At 45.8% G+C, this 20,461-nt stretch overlaps 1 protein-coding gene across 1 annotated transcript; it reads left to right on the top strand.

Moving 5' to 3' along the window:
• Window positions 1-521: 521 nt before the first annotated feature.
• Window positions 522-2,136, top strand: LOC129040170 (non-histone chromosomal protein HMG-17-like). The gene is made up of 2 exons (XM_054494286.1): window positions 522-874; window positions 2,061-2,136. Exons 1-2 carry the CDS (start codon window positions 522-524, stop codon window positions 2,134-2,136), a joined length of 429 nt encoding a protein of 142 aa, XP_054350261.1.
• The last annotated feature ends 18,325 nt before the right edge of the window (window positions 2,137-20,461 follow it).

Raw genomic sequence — 20,461 nt, 5'->3', positions numbered from 1 at the left:
AGCCGGGCACAGTGGCATGCACCTGTAATCCCAGCTAGTTGGGAGACTGAGGCAGGAGAATCACTTGAACCCAGGAGGTGGAGGTTGCAGTCAGCCAAGGTTGCACGACTGCATTCCAGCCTGGGTGACAGAGCAAGACTCCGTCTCAAAAAAATAAAATAAAAGTATTTGTGTTGGGCACTTCACCTGTAAAGATACACATAGGACTGAAAATAAAGGGAAAAGATATTCCATGCCAATGGAAACCAAAACAGAGCAGGAGTAGCTATACTTACATTAGACAAAATAAATTTCAAGATAAAAACTGTAAGAAGAGACAAAGAAACTCATTATGTAATGATAAAGGGGTCAATTCAGCAAGAGGTTATGATAATTATAAATATATATACAGCCAACAATGGAGCATCCACATATATAAAGCAAATATTATTAGAGCTAAAGAATAGAAAAGAAGATACAAGAATGACCCCCAGACCGACCTGCATGCCCAGCGCCTACGTCCCGTCACTGTTGCCACAACCATGCCCGAGGGAAAGGCTGAAGGGGATCCTGAAGGAGATAAAGCCAAGGTGAAGGACAAACCAAAGAGGAGATCCGCGAGGTTGTCTGCTAAACCTGCCCCTCCAAAGCCAGACCCCAAGCCTAAAAAGGCCCCTGCAAAGAAGGGAGAGAAGGTACCCAAAGGGAAAAAGGGAAAAGCTGATGCTGGCAAGGAGGGGAATAACCCTGCAGAAAATGGAGATGCCAAAACAGACCAGGAACAGAAAGCTGAAGGTGCTGGAGATGCCAGGGGAAGTGTGTGCATTTTTGATAACTGTGTACTTCTGGTGAGTGTACAGTTTGAAATACTATTTTGTATCAAGTTTTATAAAAATGCAGATTTTTTAAATTTATTTTTTCTGTTTTTATTTTTTTTGAGACGGAGTCTCGCTCTGTCTCCTAGGCTGGAGTGCAGTGGCGTGATCTCAGCTCACTGCAATCTCCGCCTCCCGGGTTCACGCCATTCTCCTGCCTCAGTCTCCTGAGTAGTTGGGACTACAGGCGCCTGCCAGCATGCCTGGCTAATTGTTTGTATTTTTAGTAGAGACGGGGTTTCACCGTGTTAGCCAGGATGGTCTCGATCTCCTGACCTCATGATCCGCCCACCTCGGCCTCCCAAAGTGCTGGGATTACAGGCGTGAGCCACCGCGCCTGGCCCAGATTTTTTTTTTTTTTTTTAAGCTGTGTTGTTAGCACACAGAACACTTCATTGTTGTTTTTAGGAGAAGGAGAAAATGTCACTAATAGAATGTCTCTGAAGCTGGATTGATATGGGGAAATCGTCTTTTCCTTCTAGTTCTGAGAGATTTCCTCTTGGCTCCCAGGAGGAGAGATTCCCTGACTTTGACACACATGACCACCTTGGCACAAAAGCCTTGTGAGAGGGAAAAACAAATTTGTTTTTATGTCCTCTTCTCCCTTTCCATCTTTCAGCATAGACTTAACTCCCTTAAGCCCAGACATCTGTTGGAACCTGACCTCCAATCACTGGTTACTAGTGTGTCAGGCAAGCTGGACTTTCCAGTGATGTCACTGAGATGGCACCTGTCAAAAGAGCAATGGTGTGGGGTGCGGTGGCTCACGCCTGTAATCCCAGCACTCTGGGAGGCTGAGGTGGGCAGATCACCTGAGGTCGAGAGTTCAAGACCAGCCTGGCTAATATGGTGAAACCCCCTTCTCTACTAAAAATACAAAAAATTAGCCAGGTGTGGTGGCGGATGCCTGTAATCCCAGCTATTTGGGAGGCTGAGGCAGGAGAATCGCTTGAACCTGGGAGGCGAAGGTTGCATTGAGCCGAGATCACACCACCATACTCCAGCCTGGGCATGACAGAGCGAGACTGCCTGTCAAAAAAGAAAAAAAAAAAAAAAGTAGTGGTTCTGTTTCTAGATTGTGGATCTTCAGATAAATTCTGCCATTTTAATTTCACTTCCTGAAAGTCAGGGTTGGCTTGTGAAAAGTTGTTAAACAACATGCTAAATGTGAAATGTCAACTCTCACTCTAAACTTTCCCTGTTCAGAGCATCAGATGAAAACTTCATTGAGTTTTATAGTGGCTTTCTGATTTTTGGTAGTCCATTGAAGAAGGGAGTTTGAAAGTTGTTGTATACTGTTAACAATTGTCTGCCCATGTCCTACCTGAAATACCATGATTGTTTATGCAAAGTATCTTTAATAAAACTGGATACAGTTAGGCTTGGGAAAAAAAAAAAAAGAATAAACAGCTGGAGACTTCAACACCCAACTTTCAGCATTGGACAGAACTCCCAGATAGAAAATCAACAAAGAAACATCGGATGTAATCTGCACTACAGAACAAATTGACCTAACAGATATTTATAGAACATTTCATTCAATGGCTACAGAACACACATTCTTCTCCTCAGCATAGGGATCACTCTCAAGGATAGACCATATGTTACTCCCAAAACAAGTCTTAAAACATTCAATTCAAAAAAATTGAAATAATATCAAACATCTCTGACATAGTGGAATAAAACTAGAAATCAATAACAAAAGGAATTTTGGAAACTATTCAAATACATGGAAATTAAACAATATGCTCCTGAATGACCAGTGGGTCAATGAAGAAATTAAGAAGGAAATTGAAAAATTTCTTGAAACAAATGGTAATGGAAACACAACGTACTAACACCTATGGAATACAGTGAAAGCAGTACTAAGAGGGAAATTTATAGCTATAAGTGCCTACATCAAAAAAGAGTAAAAACAGCCTTGGCAACATGGCAAAACTTTGCCTCTACAAAAATACAAAAATTAGCCAGACGGGGTGGTGCATGCCTATAGTCCCAGCTACTTGGGAGGCTGAGGTGGGAGGATCACTTGAGCCTGGGTGGTCGAGGCTGCTGTTGGCCATGATTCTCGACACTGCACTCCAGCCTGGGCAACAGAGCAAGACCCTCCTCTCAAAAAAAAAAAAAAGAGGAAGAAAAACAACCAAATAACCTAATGATGCATGTTAAAGAACTTGAAGAGGCAGAGCAAACTGAACCCAAAATTAGGAGAAGAAAATAAATAAGTTTCAGATCATAAATAAATGAATTTGGGCCGGGCGCATTGGCTCACGCCTGTAATCCTAGCACTTTGGGAGGCCAAGCGGGGCAGATTGCCTGAGCTCAAGAGTTCGGGACCAGCCTGGGCAACACAGTGAAGCCCTGTCTCTACTAAAATACAAAAAATTAGCTGGGTATGGCAGCATGCACCTGTAGTCCCAGCTACTCAGGCTGAGGCAGGAGAATTGCTTGAACCCGGGAGGCGGAGATTGCAGTGAGCTGAGATCACATAACTTCACTCCAGCCCAGGCAACAGAGTAAGACTCTGTCCCCTCTGTCCCCCACTCCCCCAAAAAAGGAAAGAAAGAAAGAAATGAATAAATGAATTTGAAATGAAGAAAACCCCATCTGTACTAAAAATACAAAGAATAGCTGGTCGTAGTGGCATGCACCTGTAATCCCAGCTACTCCGGAGGCTGAGGCAAGAGAATCACTTGAACCTGGGAGGCAGGGTTTGCAGTGATCCAAGATCGTGCCACTGCACCCCAAGCTGGGCAACAGAGTGAGACTCCATCTCAAAAAGAAATAATAAAAATAAAAATATAAAATAAAAAAGATCAGGCCAGGCGCAGTGGCTCACACCTGTAATCCCAGCACTTTGGGAGGTCCAGGCGGGCAGATCACATGAGGTCAGGAGTTCAAGACCAGCCTGGCCAAGATGGCGAAGCCCCATCTCTACAAAAAATACAAAAAATTAGCTAGGCGTGGTGGCGGGTGCCTGTAATCCCAGCTACTCGGGAGGTTGAGTCAGGAAAATCACTTGAACCTGGGAGGCGGAGCTTGCAGTGAGCCAAGATCACACCACTGCACTCCAACCTGGGCAACAGAGTGAGACTCCATCTCAAAAAATAAATAAATAAATGAAATAAAAAAGATCAACAAACAAAAAGTTGTTTTTTTAAAAAGATAAACAAAATTGATAAACTAAGAAAAGACTAAGATAAGAAAAAGAAAAGACCCAAATAAATAAAATCAGAGATTAAAAAGGAGACAGTGCATCTAATACCGCAGAAATTCAAGGGCTCACTAGTAGCTACTATGAGCAACTACATGCCAAAAAATTGCAAAATCCAGAAGAAATGGATAAATTCCTAGATACATCTAACCTACTGGGATTGAACCACGAAGAAATCCAAAACCCAAATACAGCAATAACAAGTCATGAGATCAGAGCTGTAATACAGTCTCCCAGTAGGCTGGGCATGGTGGCTCATGCCTGTAATCGCAGCACTTTAGGAGACCAATGTGGGAGGATCGCTAGAGCCCAGGGGTTGGAGACCAACCTAGATAACATAGAGAGACCCTGTCTCTATTTAAAAAAAAAAAAAAAAAAAAAAATCCAAGTGCAGGGGCTCACGCCTGTAATCCCAACACTCTGGCAAGCCAAGGTGGTGGGTCACTTGAGGTCAGGAGTTCCAGAGCAGCCTGGCCAACATGGTGAAACCCTGTCTCTACTAAAATTACAAAAATTAGCCGGGAGTGGTGGTGCATGCCTGTAATCCCAGCTACTCAGGAGGCTAAGGCAGGAGAATCGCTTGAACCCGAGAGGCGGAGGTTGCAGTGAGTAGAGATCGTGCCACTGCACTCCAGCCTGAGCGACAGAGCGAGAGTCTGTCTCAAAAAAAAAAAAAGAAAGAAAGAAAGAAAGAGGCCGGGCATGATGGGTCACGCCTGTAATCTCAGCACTTTGGGAGGCCAAGGCAGGTGGATCACGTGAGGTCAGTAGTTCCAGACCAGCCTGACCAACATGCTGAAACCCCATCTCTACTAAAAATACAAAAATTAGGCCTGGCACGGTGGCTCACACCTGTAATCCCAGCACTTTGGGAGGCCAAGGCAGGCAGATCAACTGAGGTTGGGAGTTCGAGACCAGCCTGACCAACATGGAGAAACCCCCTCTCTACTAAAAATACAAAATTAGCCAGGCATGGTGGTGCATACCTGTAATCCCAGCTACTCAGGAGGCTGAGGCAGGAGAATTGCTTGAACCCGGGAGGCAGAGGTTGCAAGTGAGCAGAGATTGGGCCATTGCACTCCAGCCTGGGGGCAACAAGAGCGAAACTCCATCTCCAAAAAAAAAAAAAAACCAAGAGAGTCTCACTCTGTTGCCCAGGCTGGGATTCCTTAAGTGCTGGGATTACAGGCGTGAGCCACTACGCCCGGCCTAAGACTCTGTCTCAAAAGAGAAAAAAAATTTTAAAGAATAACTAATACCAGTCCTACTCAAACTGTTCCAAAATGTAGAGGAAGAGGGAATACTTTCAAATTCATTATACAAGGCTGATGTTACTGATACCAAAACCAGACAAAGACACATGAAGAAAAGAAAACTACAGACCAATATCTCTCATAAATATTGACGCAAAAATTCTTAGCAAAATACTAGCAAACAAAATTCAATAATTCATTAAAAAGATCATTCATCATGACCAGGTGGGATTTATCCCGGGGATGCAAGGATGGTTCAATTTATGCAAATCAATCAATGTGACGCATCATATCAACAGAATGAAGGACAAAAACCATATAATCATTTTGATTGATGCTAAGAAAACGTTTGATAAAGTTCAACATCACTTCATGATAAAAACCCTCAAAAAATGAATATAGAAGGAACATATGTCAACATATTAAATGCCATATATGACAGACCCATAGCTAGTAAAATACTGACTGCAGAGAAACTGAAAGCCTTTCCTCTTAGATCTAGAACATGACAAGGATGCCCACTTTGACCATTGTTGTTCAGTATAGTACTGAAAGTTTTAGCTAGAGCAATCAGACAAGAGAAAAAAATAAAGAGGACTGGGCGTGGTGGCTCATGCCTGTAATCCCAGCACTTTGGGAGGCCGAGGCTGGCAGATCACCTGAGGTCGGAGTTTGAGACCAGCCTGACCAAACATGGAGAAACCCCATCTCTACTAAAAATAAAAAACTAGCCGGGCATGATGGCACATGCCTGTAATCCCAGCCAGTTGGGAGGCTGAGGCAGGAGAATCGCTTGAATATGGGAGGCAGAGGTTGCAGTGAGCTGAGATTGTGCCATTGCACTCCAGCCTGGGTAACAAGAGTGAAACTCTGTCTCAAAAAAAAAAAAAAAAAGAAAGAAAGGAAGAAAAGAAATAAAGAGCATCCAAACTGGAAAGGAAGAAGTCAAATTATCCTTGTTTGCAGGTGATATGATCTTATATTTGGAAAAACCTAGACTTCACGAAAAAAACATTAGAACTGATAAACAAATTCAGTAAAGTTACAGGATACAAAGTCAACATACAAAAATCAGTAGCATTTCTCTGTGCCAACAGTTAACAATCTGAAAGAGAAATCAAGAAAGTAATCCCATTTACCATAGCCATGAATAAAGTTAAATACCTCAGAATTAACTTAGCCAAAGAAGTGAAAGATCTCTACAATGAAAACTATAAAACACTGATGAGGCCAGGAGCTGTGGCTCATGCCTGTAATGCCAGCACTCTGGGAGGCCAAAGTGGGAGGATTGCTTGAGCTTAGGAGTTTGAGACTAGCCTGGGCAACATAGTGAGATCTCATCTCTACAAAAATAAATAAATAAGAAAGAAAGGCTGGGCACAGTGGCTCATGCCTATAATCCCAGCACTTTGGGAGGCTGAGGCAGGTGGATCACCTGAGGCCAGGAGTTCAAGACCAGCCGGGCAAACATGCTGAGATCCTGTCTCTACTAAAAATGCAAAAATGAGCCGGGTGTGGTGGTGTGCACCTGTAGTCCCAGCTACTCGGGAGGCTGAGGCAGGAGAATCACTTGAACCTAGGAGGCAGAGGTTGCAGTGAGAAGAGATCACACCACTGTACTCCAGGCTGGGCAACAGTGTGAGACTCCATCTCAAAAATAAATAAATAAATAAATAAATAAATAAATAAATAAATAAATAAGAAAGAAAAAGAATAAAACACTGATGAAAGAAATTGAAGAAGACACAAAAATATAGAAAGATATTCCATGTTCGTGGATTGGAAGAATCAATATTGTTAAAATGTCTATACTACCCAAAGCAATCTACAGATTCAATGAAATCCCTATCAAACTACCAATGACATTCTTCACGAAAATAGACAAAACAATCCTAAAAGTTGTATGGAATCACAAAAGACCCAGGATAGCCAAAGCTATCTTGAGCAAAAAGAACAAAACTGGAGGAATCACATTACCTGACTTCAAATTATACTGCAGAGCTATAGTATGCAAAACAGCACGGAACTGGCATAAAAACAAACACATAGACCAATGGCAGAATAGGGAACCCAGAAACAAATTCACACACCTACAGTGAACTCATTTTTGACAAAGCTGCCAAGAACATACATTGGAGAAAAAAAATTCTCTTTAATAAATGGTGCTGGGATAACTAGATATTCACATGCAGAAGAATGAAACAAGGGAGGCAGATTGCACAGGAAAAAAAATGGATGAAACTTGACCCCTGTCTCTCGCCGTATGTAAAAATCTAATCAAAATGGATTAAAGACTTAAATCTAAGACCTCAAACTATGAAACTGCTACAAGAAAACATTGAGGAAACTCCAGGACATTGGTCTGGGCAAAAATTTCTTAAGTAATATACCATAAGAACAGGCAACTAAAGCAAAAATGGACAAATGAGATCACATCAAGTTAAAAAGCATAACAAAGGAAATAACAACAAAGTGAAGAGACAACCCACAGAATGGAAGAAAATATTTGCAATCTGATAAGGGATTAATAACCAGAATACATAAGGAGCTTAAACAACTCTTTAGGAAAAAAATCTCATAATCTGATTTTAAAATGGGCACAAGATTTAAATAGACATTTCTCAAAAGGAAACATACAAATGGCAAACAGACATATGGAAAGGTGCTCAACGTCATTGATCATCAGAGAACTGCAGATCAAAACTACAATGGGATATCATCTTGCCCCAGTTAAAATGGCTTATATCCAAAAGACAAGTAATAATAAATGCTGGCAAGGATGTGGAGAAAAGGGAACCCTCCTATACTGTTGGTGGGAATGTAAATTACTGCAAGCAGAGTTTACAGATGCCTCAAAAGAACTAAATATAGAGCTACCATGTGATCCAGCAATCCCACTGCTGGGTGTATACCAAAAGAGAAAGGAAATCAGTATATCAAAGAGATATCTGCATTCCCATATTTGTTGCAGCACTGTTCACAATAGTCAAGATTTGGAAGCAACGTAAGTGTCCATCAGCAGATGAATGGATAAGGAAAATGTGGCACATATACACAATGGAGTACTATTCAGCCATAAAAAGGAATTAAATTCTGTCATTTGCAACAACATGGATGGAACTGGAGGTCATTATGTTAAGTGAAATAGCCAGGCACAGAAAGACAAACACCACATGTTCTCACATATTTGTGGGTTCTAAAAATCAAAATAGAGTGGGGGCGGTGGCTCATGCCCGTAATCCCAGCACTTTGGGAGGCTGAGGTGGGTGGATCACCTGAGGTCAGGAGTTCAAGACCAGCCTGGCCAACATGGTGAAACCCCATCTCTACTAAAAATGTAAATGTTAGCTGGGCATGGTGGCTGGCGCCTGTAATCCCAGCTACTCAGGAGACTGAGGCAGGAGAATCACTTGAACCCAGGAGCCGGAGGTTGCAGTGACCCAAGATCACGCCATTCCAGCCTGGGCGACAAGAGCAAAACTCTGTCTCAAAAAATAAATAAAAAATTAAAAATAGGCCGAGCACGATGGCTCACGCCTGTAATCCCAGCACTTTGGGAGGCCGAGGTGGGCAGATCACGAGGTCAAGAGATCGAGACCATCCTGGCTAACACGGTGAAACCCCATCTCTACTAAAAATACAAAAAATTAGCCGGGCATGGTGGCACGTGCCTGTAGTCCCAGCTACTCGGGAGGCTGCGGCAGGAGAATCGCTTGAACCTGGGAGGCGGAGGTTGCAGTGAGCCAAGATTGCGCCACTGCACTCCAGCCAGGGCAACACAGCGAGACTCTGTCTCAAAAAATAATAATAATAAAATAAAATAAAATAAAATAAAAATAAGTAAAAAAACAAAAATAAAAATGAAAACAATTGAACTCAGGGAAACGGAGAATAGAAGGATGGTTATCAGAGGCTGGGAAGGATAGTAGGGGGGTGTAGGGATGGTTAATGGGTACAAAAAATAGCTAGAATGAGTAAGACCTTGTAGTTAATAGCACAACAGGGGGATTATAGTTAATAATAATTTAATTGTACTTTTTAAAATAACTAAAAGATGATAATTGGATTGTTTGTAACACAAAGGATAAATGTTTGAGGGAATGGATACCTAATTTTCCATGATGTGATTATTACGCATTGCATGCCTACACCAAAATATCTCACATACCTCATAAATATATACACCCACTATGTACCCACAAAAATTAAAAATAAAACAATTTTTTTTTGAGACAGTCTCGCTCTGTCACCCAGGCTGGAGTGCAGTGGCACCATCTCAGCTCACTACAAATTCTGCCTCCCAGGTTCAAGCAATTCTCCTACCTCAGCCTCCCAAGTAGCTGGGATTACAGGTGCCCACCACCATGTCTGGCTAATTTTTGTATTTTTAGTAGAGATGGGGTTTCACCATGTTGGCCAGGCTGGTTTTGAACTCCTGACCTCAAATGATCTGCCTGCCTCAGCCTCCCAAAGTGCTGAGATTACAGGCATGAGCCACCGTGCCTGGCCACAATTTTAAATAAGTATAAATAAATAAATAAATAAATAAATAAAACTGTATCAATGGACTTTTCATACTCTGTTACATTACGATTCATTGGTTTCTCTTGCACTTTGCATAGATCCTTTACTCTTGCATAATTTTGTAATATTTGAAGATATTCATACTGACTCACTGAGTGATGCCAATCTTCCAACATGTTGACACTTTATTATACAAATGCTTCTCGACTGACTTCTGATGGGGCTACACCCCCATAAGTCCATCGTAAGTTGGAAATATTGTAAGTTGAAGTGAGTTTAGGGCACCTAAACCACCAAACATATAGCTTGGACTAGCCGATCTCAAACATGCTCAAAACACTTACATTACCCTGGCCAAGCATGGTGGCTCATGCCTGTAATCCCAGCACTTTTGGAGGCCGAGGCGGGCGGATCACAAGGTCAGGAGATCGAGACCATCCTGGCTAACACGGTGAAACCCTGTCTCTACTAAAAATACAAAAAATTAGCTGGGCGTGGTGGCAGGCGCCTGTAGTCCCAGCTACTTGGGAGGCTGAGGCAGGAGAATGGTGTGAACCTGGGAGGCGGAGCTCACAGTGAGCCAAGATCGTGCCACTGCACTCCAGCCTGGGTGACAGAGCGAGACTCCATCTCAAAAAAACAAAACAAAACAAAACAAAACAAAACCCACTTACATTAGCCTACAGTTGGGCAAAATCATCTAACACAAAGCCTATTTTATAATAAATTGTTGAATATCTCATAAAATTTATTGAATACTATGCTGAAAGTGAGAACAGAATGGCCGTATGGGTACTCAAGTTGGGGTTTCTATCAAATGAGTATCGCTGTCACACCATTGTAAAATCAAAACATCATATATTGAACCATCATAAGTTGGGGACCATCTATCCAATAAGAACAAATAAAACCGCCAGGTGCAGTGGCTCACGCCTGTAATCCCAGCACTTTGGGAGGCTGAGGCGGGCGGATCACGAGGTCAGGAGATTAAGACCATCCTGGCTAACATGGTGAAATCCCGTCTCTACTAAAAATACACAAAATTAGCGGGGCGTGGTGGCAGGCACCTGTAGTCCCATCTATTTGGGAGGCTGAGGCAGGAGAATGGCGTGAATCGAGTTGGTCCCTCGAGTAGCGGCCCCACCCCTTAGAGGGGTGGGCAGCCCCCCTTGTATGCCTGTCAGGCAGTAGGGATTTCTGGATGTCCACAGATGTCAAGGTAATTACTAGGTCCTTGGGGAAGGTTTCAGGTAGTCAGGTTGTGTTGACTTCATCCCTGCCCTCAGGGCACCCACAGTTCCATAGGGCAACAGGACAAAAGCACATGCAATTAACAAGAATACTTTTGTTTTTTTGTTAAAAAGACAAACTTTTAAAAGGGGAGTAGTGGAGAAGGGGCTGGGTGAGTCAGGGTTTCCTAGAGAAGGTAAGCTACAAGAGACGAAGATGGGAAAGTATGATAGCCTGAAGGTGGACAGACTCAGGAACAGGTCTGAGCAGCTGAGAAAAACATCTGGATCATTCTGAGGATTCAGCAATTTGGAGTTGATTCAGAGTAGAAGTTGAGTTTCAACAAAGAGCTCAAAGTACAAGAGTGGTGTGTTGCCAATGGGGTTCTTGGTTCTTCTTTTTTTTTTTTTGAGACAGAGTTTTGCTCTTGTAGCCCAGGCTGGAGTATAATGGCACGATCTCGGCTCACCACAACCTCCACCTCCCAGGTTCAAGTGATTCTCCTGCCTCAGCCCCCCGAGTAGCTGGGATTACAGGCAAGCGCCATCACACCCAGCTAATTTTGTATGTTTAGTAGAGATGGGGTTTCTCCATGTTGGTCAGGCTGGTCTTGATCTCCCGACCTCACCTGATCTGCCCGCCTCAGCCTCCCAAAGTGCTGGGATTACAGGCGTGAGCCACGGCGCCTGGCCCTTGGTTCTTCTTTTAATAAACATTTGTTGAACAACTACTCTATGCCAAACGGCATTCTAGTGGACAAAATAGACAAATTCTCTGCCTTCAATGAACCTTATACTCTAGTGATAGGAGACAGACAAGACAAAAAATAAATATTTAATATACCAACTAAACCTGCCCAGTGGCTCATACCTGTAATCCCAGCACTTTGGGAGCCCAAGGCAGGAGGATCACTTGAGGCCGGAGTTCAAGGTCAGCCTGGGCAACACAGACCTCATCTCTACTAAAAATAAAAATAACATATATTCACCAAGTAGTGAAAAGCACTATGAAGAAAAGTATAGCAAGGTAAGGGTCTAGAGGGTGACAGGCTGTACCATGTCATATAGCATTATCAGAAAGTCCTGTCTGAGAAGGAGACATTTGCACAGAGACCTGAATGACATACAGAAAAGAGAAGTGTAGATATCTGCTGAGAAAGCGTTTCAGGCACAGGAATGGCAAGTGCAAAGGCCGCGAGATGGAAACATGCCTGGCACAGGGGACATGCAGGGTCTAGGGGCAGGATGGAGTGAGTATGGGGAAGAGAGCTAGGAGGCAACGTCAGAGAGGTGGCAGGAGCCAGATGGTGTGTTGTAACCATGCACTGTAGTCATGCTGGTTAAGCAACATGGTGAGCACAGATGGATCTGAATGTGAACTCCAATTCCGCCTTCATTTATCAGTTGTGTATAATATTGAGCAGATTAGCCTTTCTTTCATTTAACCCCATTTCATTTTACTGAAACAGGGTGTATTAGTCAAGGGTTCTCCAGATGATCAGAACCAAGAGGGTGTGTGTGTGTGTGTGTGTGTGTGTGTGTGTGTGTGTGTGATCCTGGTGCTGCCCCTCAGGAACTCTCTCTCTTTCCATGTATACATATATGGCAAGAGAAAGAGAGGGAGAGGCACAGTGGCTCACTCCTGTAATCTCAGCACTTTGGGAGGCCGAGGTGGGAGGATCACTTGAGCCCAGGAGTTTGAGACCAGCCTGGGCAACATAGCAAGACTCCGTCTCTACAAAAAAATAAAAAATAAAAAATTAGCTGGGCCTGGTGGTGCTTTCCTGTAGTCTCAGCTAGTCAGGAGGCTGAGATGAGAGGATCACTTGAGCTCAGAAGTGTGAGGCTGCATGACCTATAACAGTGCCACTGCATTCAAACCTAAGTGAGAGTGAGACCCCATCTCTGCCAGAAAAAAAAGGAATTGTTTCACACCATTATGGAGGCTGTTAAATCCAAGATCTGCAGGGTTGTGGGCAGACTGAAGACCCAGAGAAGAGTCAAGGTGCAGTTCAAGTCTCAATGCTACGTGCTTCTAAACTCCCTCTTGCTCAGGAAAGGTCAGTTGTTTGTTCTGTTTGAACCTTCAACTGACTGGATGAGACCCAACCACATCATGGATGGAGGGCAATCTCCTTTACCTAAACCCTACCAATTTAAATATTTAAATACTAATCTCTCGCTCTCTCTCTCTCTTTTTTTTGAGAAAGAGTCTTGCTCTGATGCCCAGGCTGGAGTGCAGTGGCACAATCTCAGCTCGCTGCAACCTCCACTTCCCCAGTTCAAGTGATTCTCCTGCCTCAGCCTCCCAAGTAGCTAGGATTACAGGCCTGCAACACCATGCCTGGCTAATTTTTTTTTTTTTTTTTTTGAGACGGAGTCTTGCTCTGTCACCCGGGCTGGAGTGCAGTGGCATGATCTCGGCTCATTGCAAGCTCTGCCTCCCAGGTTCATGCCATTCTCCTGCCTCAGCCTCCCGAGTAGCTGGAACTACAGGTGCGTACCACCACGCCCAGCTAATTTTTTGTATTTTTAGTAGAGATGGGGTTTCACCATGTTAGCCAGGATGGTCTCGATCTCCTGACCTTGTGATCCTCCCGCCTTGGCCTCTCAAAGTGCTGGGATTACGGGCACGAGCCACTGTGCCCAGCCCATGCCCAGCTAATTTTTGTATTTTTAGTAGAGACAGGGTTTCACCATGTTGGCCAGGCTGGTCTCAAACTCCCGACCTCAGGTGATCCACCCGCCCACACCTCCCAAAGTGCTGGGATTATAGGCATGAGCCACCTCATTCAGCCTTAAATACTAATCTCATCCCAAAACACTGTCACTGAAATATCCAAAAGAATGTTTGACCACATTCTGTCACTGCACTGTGACAGCCAACTTGACGCATAAAATTAACCATCACATGAAGTAAGAATATTGCTCTTATGAGGTTGGTGGAAGGGTTAAAATTGAGGATATCTGTAAAGCACGAGTACAGTGACTGGCAAGTGGTAAATGTTCAATTAAAGGTGGTTGTTGTCATCACAAAGGGAAGAAATAACGTTTGTCAAATGCCTAGTATGCCAAGTGCAATGCTAGGCTCTTCTGCACTGTTATTTAATTAAAATCCACATTACCACACACTGAGGTATGTATTATTATCCCCATTTTACAGTTAAGGAACTTAATGTGCAGAGGGATCACTCACCTTGCCCAAGGACCCTCACCTGGTAAGTGTCAGGGCCAAAACTAGAAATTAAGTCTGTCTGATTTCAAGAAGTGGGCTCTTTCCCCCTGGGGCCGGAGGCTGAAAACAGAAAGGAGGGGTCTCCCTGGGGTGTCACTCCTAGTACTCTCACACACAGACATACACATACCTCAGTTTCAGTAATTTCCTTGAAAAATCCTGAGGCCCCATGGTAACTCTTTTTTTTTTTGAGACAGAGTCTTCCTCTGTAGCCCAGGCTGGAGTGCAGTGGCACAATCTCGGCTCACTGCAAACTCCACTTCCTGGGTTCAAGCTATTCGCCTTCCTCAACCTCCCGAATAGCTGGGGTTACAGGCATGTACCACCACACCCAGCTAATCTTTGTATTTTAGGTAGAGATGGGGTTTCACCATGTTGGCCAGGCTTGTCTCAAACTCCTGACCTCAGGTGATCCGCCCGCCTCTACCGCCCAGAGTACTGGGATTACAGGTATGAGCCACCGCACCTGGCCCCCATGGTAACTCTTAACCCAGAAAAGTGGAATGTGGAAGGGTTTATTTCTGTAGGATCTGGGCCTCTATAGACAGGAATCCTGCCCTCCAGTTCCTCCTGACAGTGCAGCCTCTTCCTAAAATGGATAGGGTAAATTTGCCGGCTCTTCTCTCCCAACTTACCTGATATAAGAGTTCTCAGCTGGGTGCGGTGGCTCATGCCTGTAATCCCAGCACTTTGGGAGGCCAAGGCACGTGGATCACCTGAGGTCAGGAGTTCGAGATCAGCCTGGCCAACATGGTAAAACCCCGTCTCTACTAAAAATACAAAAATTAGCCGGGTGTGGTGGTGCATGCCTGTAATTCCAGCTACTCAGGAGGTTGAGGCAGGAGAATTGCTTGAACTCGGGAGGTGGAGGTTGCGGTGAGCCGAGATTGCACCACTGCACTCCAGCCTGGGCGACAGAGGGAGACTGTCTCAAGAAAAAAAAAAGAGGAGTTCTCAGAGAAGGGCTCCTCACAGACCATGAGGGCCATTTGGCTCAGGCCTTATTGACACATAAGGCCTCAAATTTAGACTTCTGATGTTCTCTCCAAGTGTGGTTACAGTCACGCTGTTACTCTGATAGAACAGAATGTAAGGACTTGCCATAAAATTGATTTAACTTTTATTATGGAATTTTCAAATATATACAAAAGGAGGGCCAAGTTTGGTGGCTCATGCCTATAATCCCAGCACTTTGGGAAGCTGAGGTAGGAGAATAGCTATACACACACACACACACACACACACACACACACACACACGTAGAAAGAATAGTACAATGAATCTGGTATGCCTATTATCAGAAGACATTTCTTTTTTTTCAACTTTTATTTTAAGTTTGGGGTACATGTGCAGGATGTGCAGGTTTGTTACATACGTAAACGTGTGCTGTGGTGGTTTGCTGCACAGATCATTCCATCACCCAGGTACTAAGCCCAGTATCCATCAGCTATTCTTCCTGATGCTCTCCCTCCTCTACCCCTATCCCTCCGAAAGGCCCCAGTGGTGTGGTTCCCACCATGTGTCCATGTGTTCTCATCGTTCAGCTCCCACTTATAAGTGAGAACATGTGGTGTTTGGTTTTCTGTCCCTGTGTTAGTTTGCTGAGGATAATGACTTCCAACTCCAACCATGTCTCTGCAAAGGACATGATCTCATTCCTTTTTATGGCTGCATAGTACTCCATGGTGTATATGTACCATGGTGTACATAGTATTCCATGGCGTATACATACATAGTATTCCATGGTGTATATTTTCTTTATCCAGTCTATCATTGATGGGCATGTAGGTTGATTCCATGTCATTGTTATTGTGAATAGTGCTGCAATGAATATACACGTGCATGTATCTTTATAACAGAATGATTTATATTCCTTTGGGTATATACCCAGTAATGGGATTGCTGAGTCAAATAGTATTTCTGCCTCTGGGTCTTTGAAGAATAACCACACTGTCTTCCACAATGGTTGAACCAATTTTCACTCCCACCAACAGTGTAAAAGCGTTCCTTTTTCTCCGCAACCTCGCCTGCATCTGTTGTTTTTCGACTTTTTTTTTTTTTTAGACAGAGTCTCTCTCTGTCACCCAGGCTGGAGTGCAGTGGCACTACCTCAGCTCACTGCAACCTCTGCCTCCTGAGTTCAAGCGATTCTCCTGCCTCAGCCTCCTGAGTAGCTGGGATTACAGGCACACACCACCATGCCTGGCTAATTTTTTTATTTTTAGTAGAGACAGGGTTTCACCATGTTGGTCAAGCTAATCTGGAACTCCTGACCTTAAGACATCCACCCGCCTCGGCCTCCCAAAGTGTTGGGATTACAGGCGTGAGCCACTATGCCCGGACATTTTTTGACTTTTTAGTAGCCATTCTGAGTGGCAAGAGATGGTGTCATTGTGGTTTTGATTTGCATTTTTCTAATGATCAGTGATGTTAAGCTTTTTTTCATATGTTTTTTGGTCACATGTATGTCTTATTTTGAGAAGTGTCTGTTCATATCTTTTGCCCACTTTTGGAGGCTTTTTTTTTTTTTTTTTGAGACAGAGTCTGGCTCTATCATCCAGGCTGGAGTGCGGTGGCTCAATCTCGGCTCACTGCAACCTCTACCTCCCGCGTTCAAGCGATTCTCCTGCCTCGGCCTCCTGAGTAGCTGGGCTCACAGGCATGCACCACCACGCCCAGCTAATTTTTGTATTTGCAGTAGAGATGGGGTTTCACCATGTTGGTCAGGCTGGTCTCGAACTCCTCACCTCGTGATCTGCCTGCCTCAGCCTCCCAAAGTGCTGGGATTGCAGGCGTGAGACACCAAGCCCAGCCCCTTTGCCCATTTTTTAATAGGGTTGTTTGGGTTTTTTTGGTAAATTTGTTTAAGTTCCTGTCACAAGACTTTAAATTATAAAATAAGACCTGCAGTTCCCTGTAAAGGAAAATTTTCTATAAATTCTGTAATGATCTTGTGGATAGCCAGGTGCAGTGGCTCACACCTGTAATCCCAGCACTTTGGGAAGCCGAGGTGGGCTGATCACCTGAGGTCAGGAGTTTGAGACCAGCCTGGCCAACACGGTGAAACCCCTTCTCTACTAAAAATGCAATAAAATTAGCTGGGCGTGGTGGCACATACCTATAATCCCAGCTACTTGGGAGACTTAGGCAGGAGAATCACTTGAACCCAGGAGGCAGATGGAGGTTGCGGTGAGCTGAGATAGCGCCATTGCACTCCAGCCTGGGCAACAAAATTGAAACTCCATCTCAAAAAAAAAAAAAAAAAAAAAAAATCTTGTGGATAGCATAATTGTATTGTAATTTTGTGTGGAAAGGTGTTAATCTGGCTGGGTGCAGTGGCTCCCGCCTATAATCCCAGCACTTTGGGAGGCCTAGACAGGAGGATTACTTGGGGCCAGGAGTTCGAGACCAGCCTGGGAAAAACGCTCTGCAAAAAAAAAAAAAGGGTTAATTTATCAAATGTAAACGTGCCTGTTTTTCTTCATTTCCAAGTGTATCTGAAGCCTCCACAGACAGTAGGGACCTAGACTTCCCTCCATCTTTCAGCAGTCCTGTCTCCAAGGGAGCAGTTGCTGAGATCTGTGGGTCGTTTCCCACCGTGCCTCTGGCCCCCGCAGAGGCTGGGGTGGAAATAGCTGGCTCTTCAAACCCTGCCAAAAGCTCTGAACTCTGCCTCCTGCCAGTGGTCAGGCCTCCTCCACCTGACCCTTCACCCTAGGTGATGGGATGCCTAACCATAGGGCCAGCTGGGGGGCTTCTCTCTCTGCCTCTGCAGGAACTCAACCAAATAGCATTTACAGAGCAACCTCTATGTGGCCAGCTGGCTTTCAGCCCTGGGGGTGGGAGGTGCGGGGGTGGCTTTGGGAACCTGATCCTGATCCCGGCACTGCCCCCTGAGGAACTTCTAGGCTGCTGGGAGAAAAGCAAAGAAAGGTACCTAAAGCAGAGCTATTAAGTGCCCCAACTGTGCCTATGTGAGAGTCCCACCATTGTTTGCTTGGGAGGCAGATCCTAGTAAGCCTAAGTCAAGGAGGAGTGCGCACAGGGCAGGCCAGCCCGGAGGTCCCCGAGGGCCGGGCCTCCAGGCTTCCCATTCTTTCCCAGTTCCCACAGCGCTCAGGCCCCACTGGGCTCACAATAAGCTTCAATGCCCGCTTTTGACTGAACCTTTCCCCTTTGTATCTGTCTCTGTGTCTCTCAGCATCTCTGTCTCTACGGGTCTCTGACTCTCTCTTGTTTCCCAACATCCTTCCCGAACCCCTGGGGAGCAGAACTGGGGGAGCCCGGCAGTGGGAACGGGACAGCGTCCTGTTCTCACCAAGGACAATAAGGGCCGGAAAGGGCTGGAGCCAAGGCCTGGCGCAGACTCCCCCTCCCTGCCTGCCCTGGGCGCCCCCACCCTCCCGCCCTGACCCGCCGGCACGGCCTAAGTGCCAGTCCTCAGGGAGTCAGACTCCTTGCCCTTGGTCTCACATTCCCACTGCTCTCCCCTTTCTCTGGAGGCATCCCTTCTGCCCCCAGGAACCCGCAGAGCGAGCGCCCTCCCGCACTCCCCGCAGCCCCATCCCCTGCATTATTTACTCCTGTTTCCGGAGCTGGCTGCGGACGCCGGCGGGTGTCAGGGCCACGTGTGAGGGAGCAGGAGGAAACATCTGGCTTCCCTCTGTCCCCTAGGGGCGGGGACGCCTCTCTCTCCCTCAGGCCCACCGCCTCCTCCGGGGTGGAACTGAGCCCCAGAAGTCCAGGGGCCAAGAGGTTAGCACCTTTGCCCTTCTCACCCTCAGGGCTCTGGCATCCATGGAGTCCTCACGCCCCCTTACTTAATGATGGTGATTAGGTGGCTGTGATACCCCTGCCAGGGTTAATTGGCAGGTCAGGTGCAGGCAGCCTGCAACCAGGCAGGGTGCAGAGCTGCGACGTCGGCGCCAACCTGCCTTGTAAATGCACTCATTCCCTGAGGAAGGCGTCATTATTCCTGGGCCACATGCTGCCCCTGGTGCCTAAGCAGTGGGTGGCAGCAGGTGCTCAGATCCCTTGGCACTGCCCTGGCACCTGCTCTCCGGCACCTCCCCATCCTCCTCTAGCTATAGAGATGATGCTCGCTGCTGGTCCCCACCCAAGCCAGCTGTCGTTGTGGAAGGCATGGTGCCCTCTGGTGGTCGGATCCCCAGACTCCTCCCCAATCCCGTCCCCCGCCACTCCCTTCCCCCCTCCCCGCCCTAGGCTGTGTCTGTGCTCACCTGGACTGGGACCTGACCCTCTGCCCAGTGCTCCCACGGGTTAGGACAAAGTCGAGGTTTGACAGTGAGACTTAGAGCCAACCTAGCCTCCCCTTAGGCCCAGAGACCAACTTGGACAACCTCGTCCTCTCCCAGAGGGTCTCATATATCACAACCCACCGCCCTCCCCAACCATCAGTACGGGTGAGTCAGAGCTTAGAGCGGCCATCCTCTCAGGGAGGCTCTCTCTGGTCTCCACTAAACTTTCTGCCTCCACTCCCAGCCTAGGGGGAGAAGAGGCTTAATTCAGGATTCAGTCCTTCCAAATGGACCAGTCTTTCGAGTCTTCCAAGAAGGCTGGCTTCCACACTGACGACCCAGCAGCAACTAACGCCACTCCCGGCCCTCGGAGATAGCTTGCCTGGGAAGGTGCCGCTACCCTCCAGGAGGGAGACGTGAGTCCATAGCGCCCCCTGCAGGCGTTTTGGATAAACTGCCTAGCACTTCCTCCTTGGGCAGTTTACGGAAGGGCAAGTGTTCTAGCCAAAGATGGGAGTGGGGTGGGGTGGCCTCTAATCCTTGACCAAAACTCCTCTACTCACTTCTTCATCTTCACTGAGTCTTATTGCCTAACTCAGGCACCTATGGACAGGATTTTGTTTGTTCAGGGCAGGTTATTTCATTCAACTAACCTACCTTTTTTTTTTGAGACAGAGTTTCACTGTCGTTCAGGCTGGAGTGCAGTGGCGCAATCTCCACCCACTGCAACCTCCATCTCCTGGGTTCAAGCGATTATCGTGTCTCAGCCTCCCAAGTAGCTGGGACTACAGGCACACACCACCACACCCGGCTAATTTTTGTATTTTTCGTAGAGATGGGGTTCCGCATGTTGGCCAGGCTAGTCTCAAACTCCTGACCTCAAGTGATCCACCC

Source organism: Pongo pygmaeus, chromosome 1 (genome assembly GCF_028885625.2).
Source record: "Pongo pygmaeus isolate AG05252 chromosome 1, NHGRI_mPonPyg2-v2.0_pri, whole genome shotgun sequence".
NCBI lineage: Eukaryota > Metazoa > Chordata > Mammalia > Primates > Hominidae > Pongo > Pongo pygmaeus.
The sequence above is the reverse complement of the archived record's forward strand: the minus strand, read 5'-3'. Positions and strand labels throughout refer to the sequence as shown.

Coding starts and splice junctions, on each gene's coding strand:
- LOC129040170 (XM_054494286.1), top strand. CDS start 522: ATGCCCGAGGGAAAGGCTGAAGGGGATCCTGAAGGAGATAAAGCCAAG. Junction 875..2,060: donor TGTATCAAGTTTTATAAAAA/TGCAGATTTTTT, acceptor TTCCCTGTTCAG/AGCATCAGATGAAAACTTCA.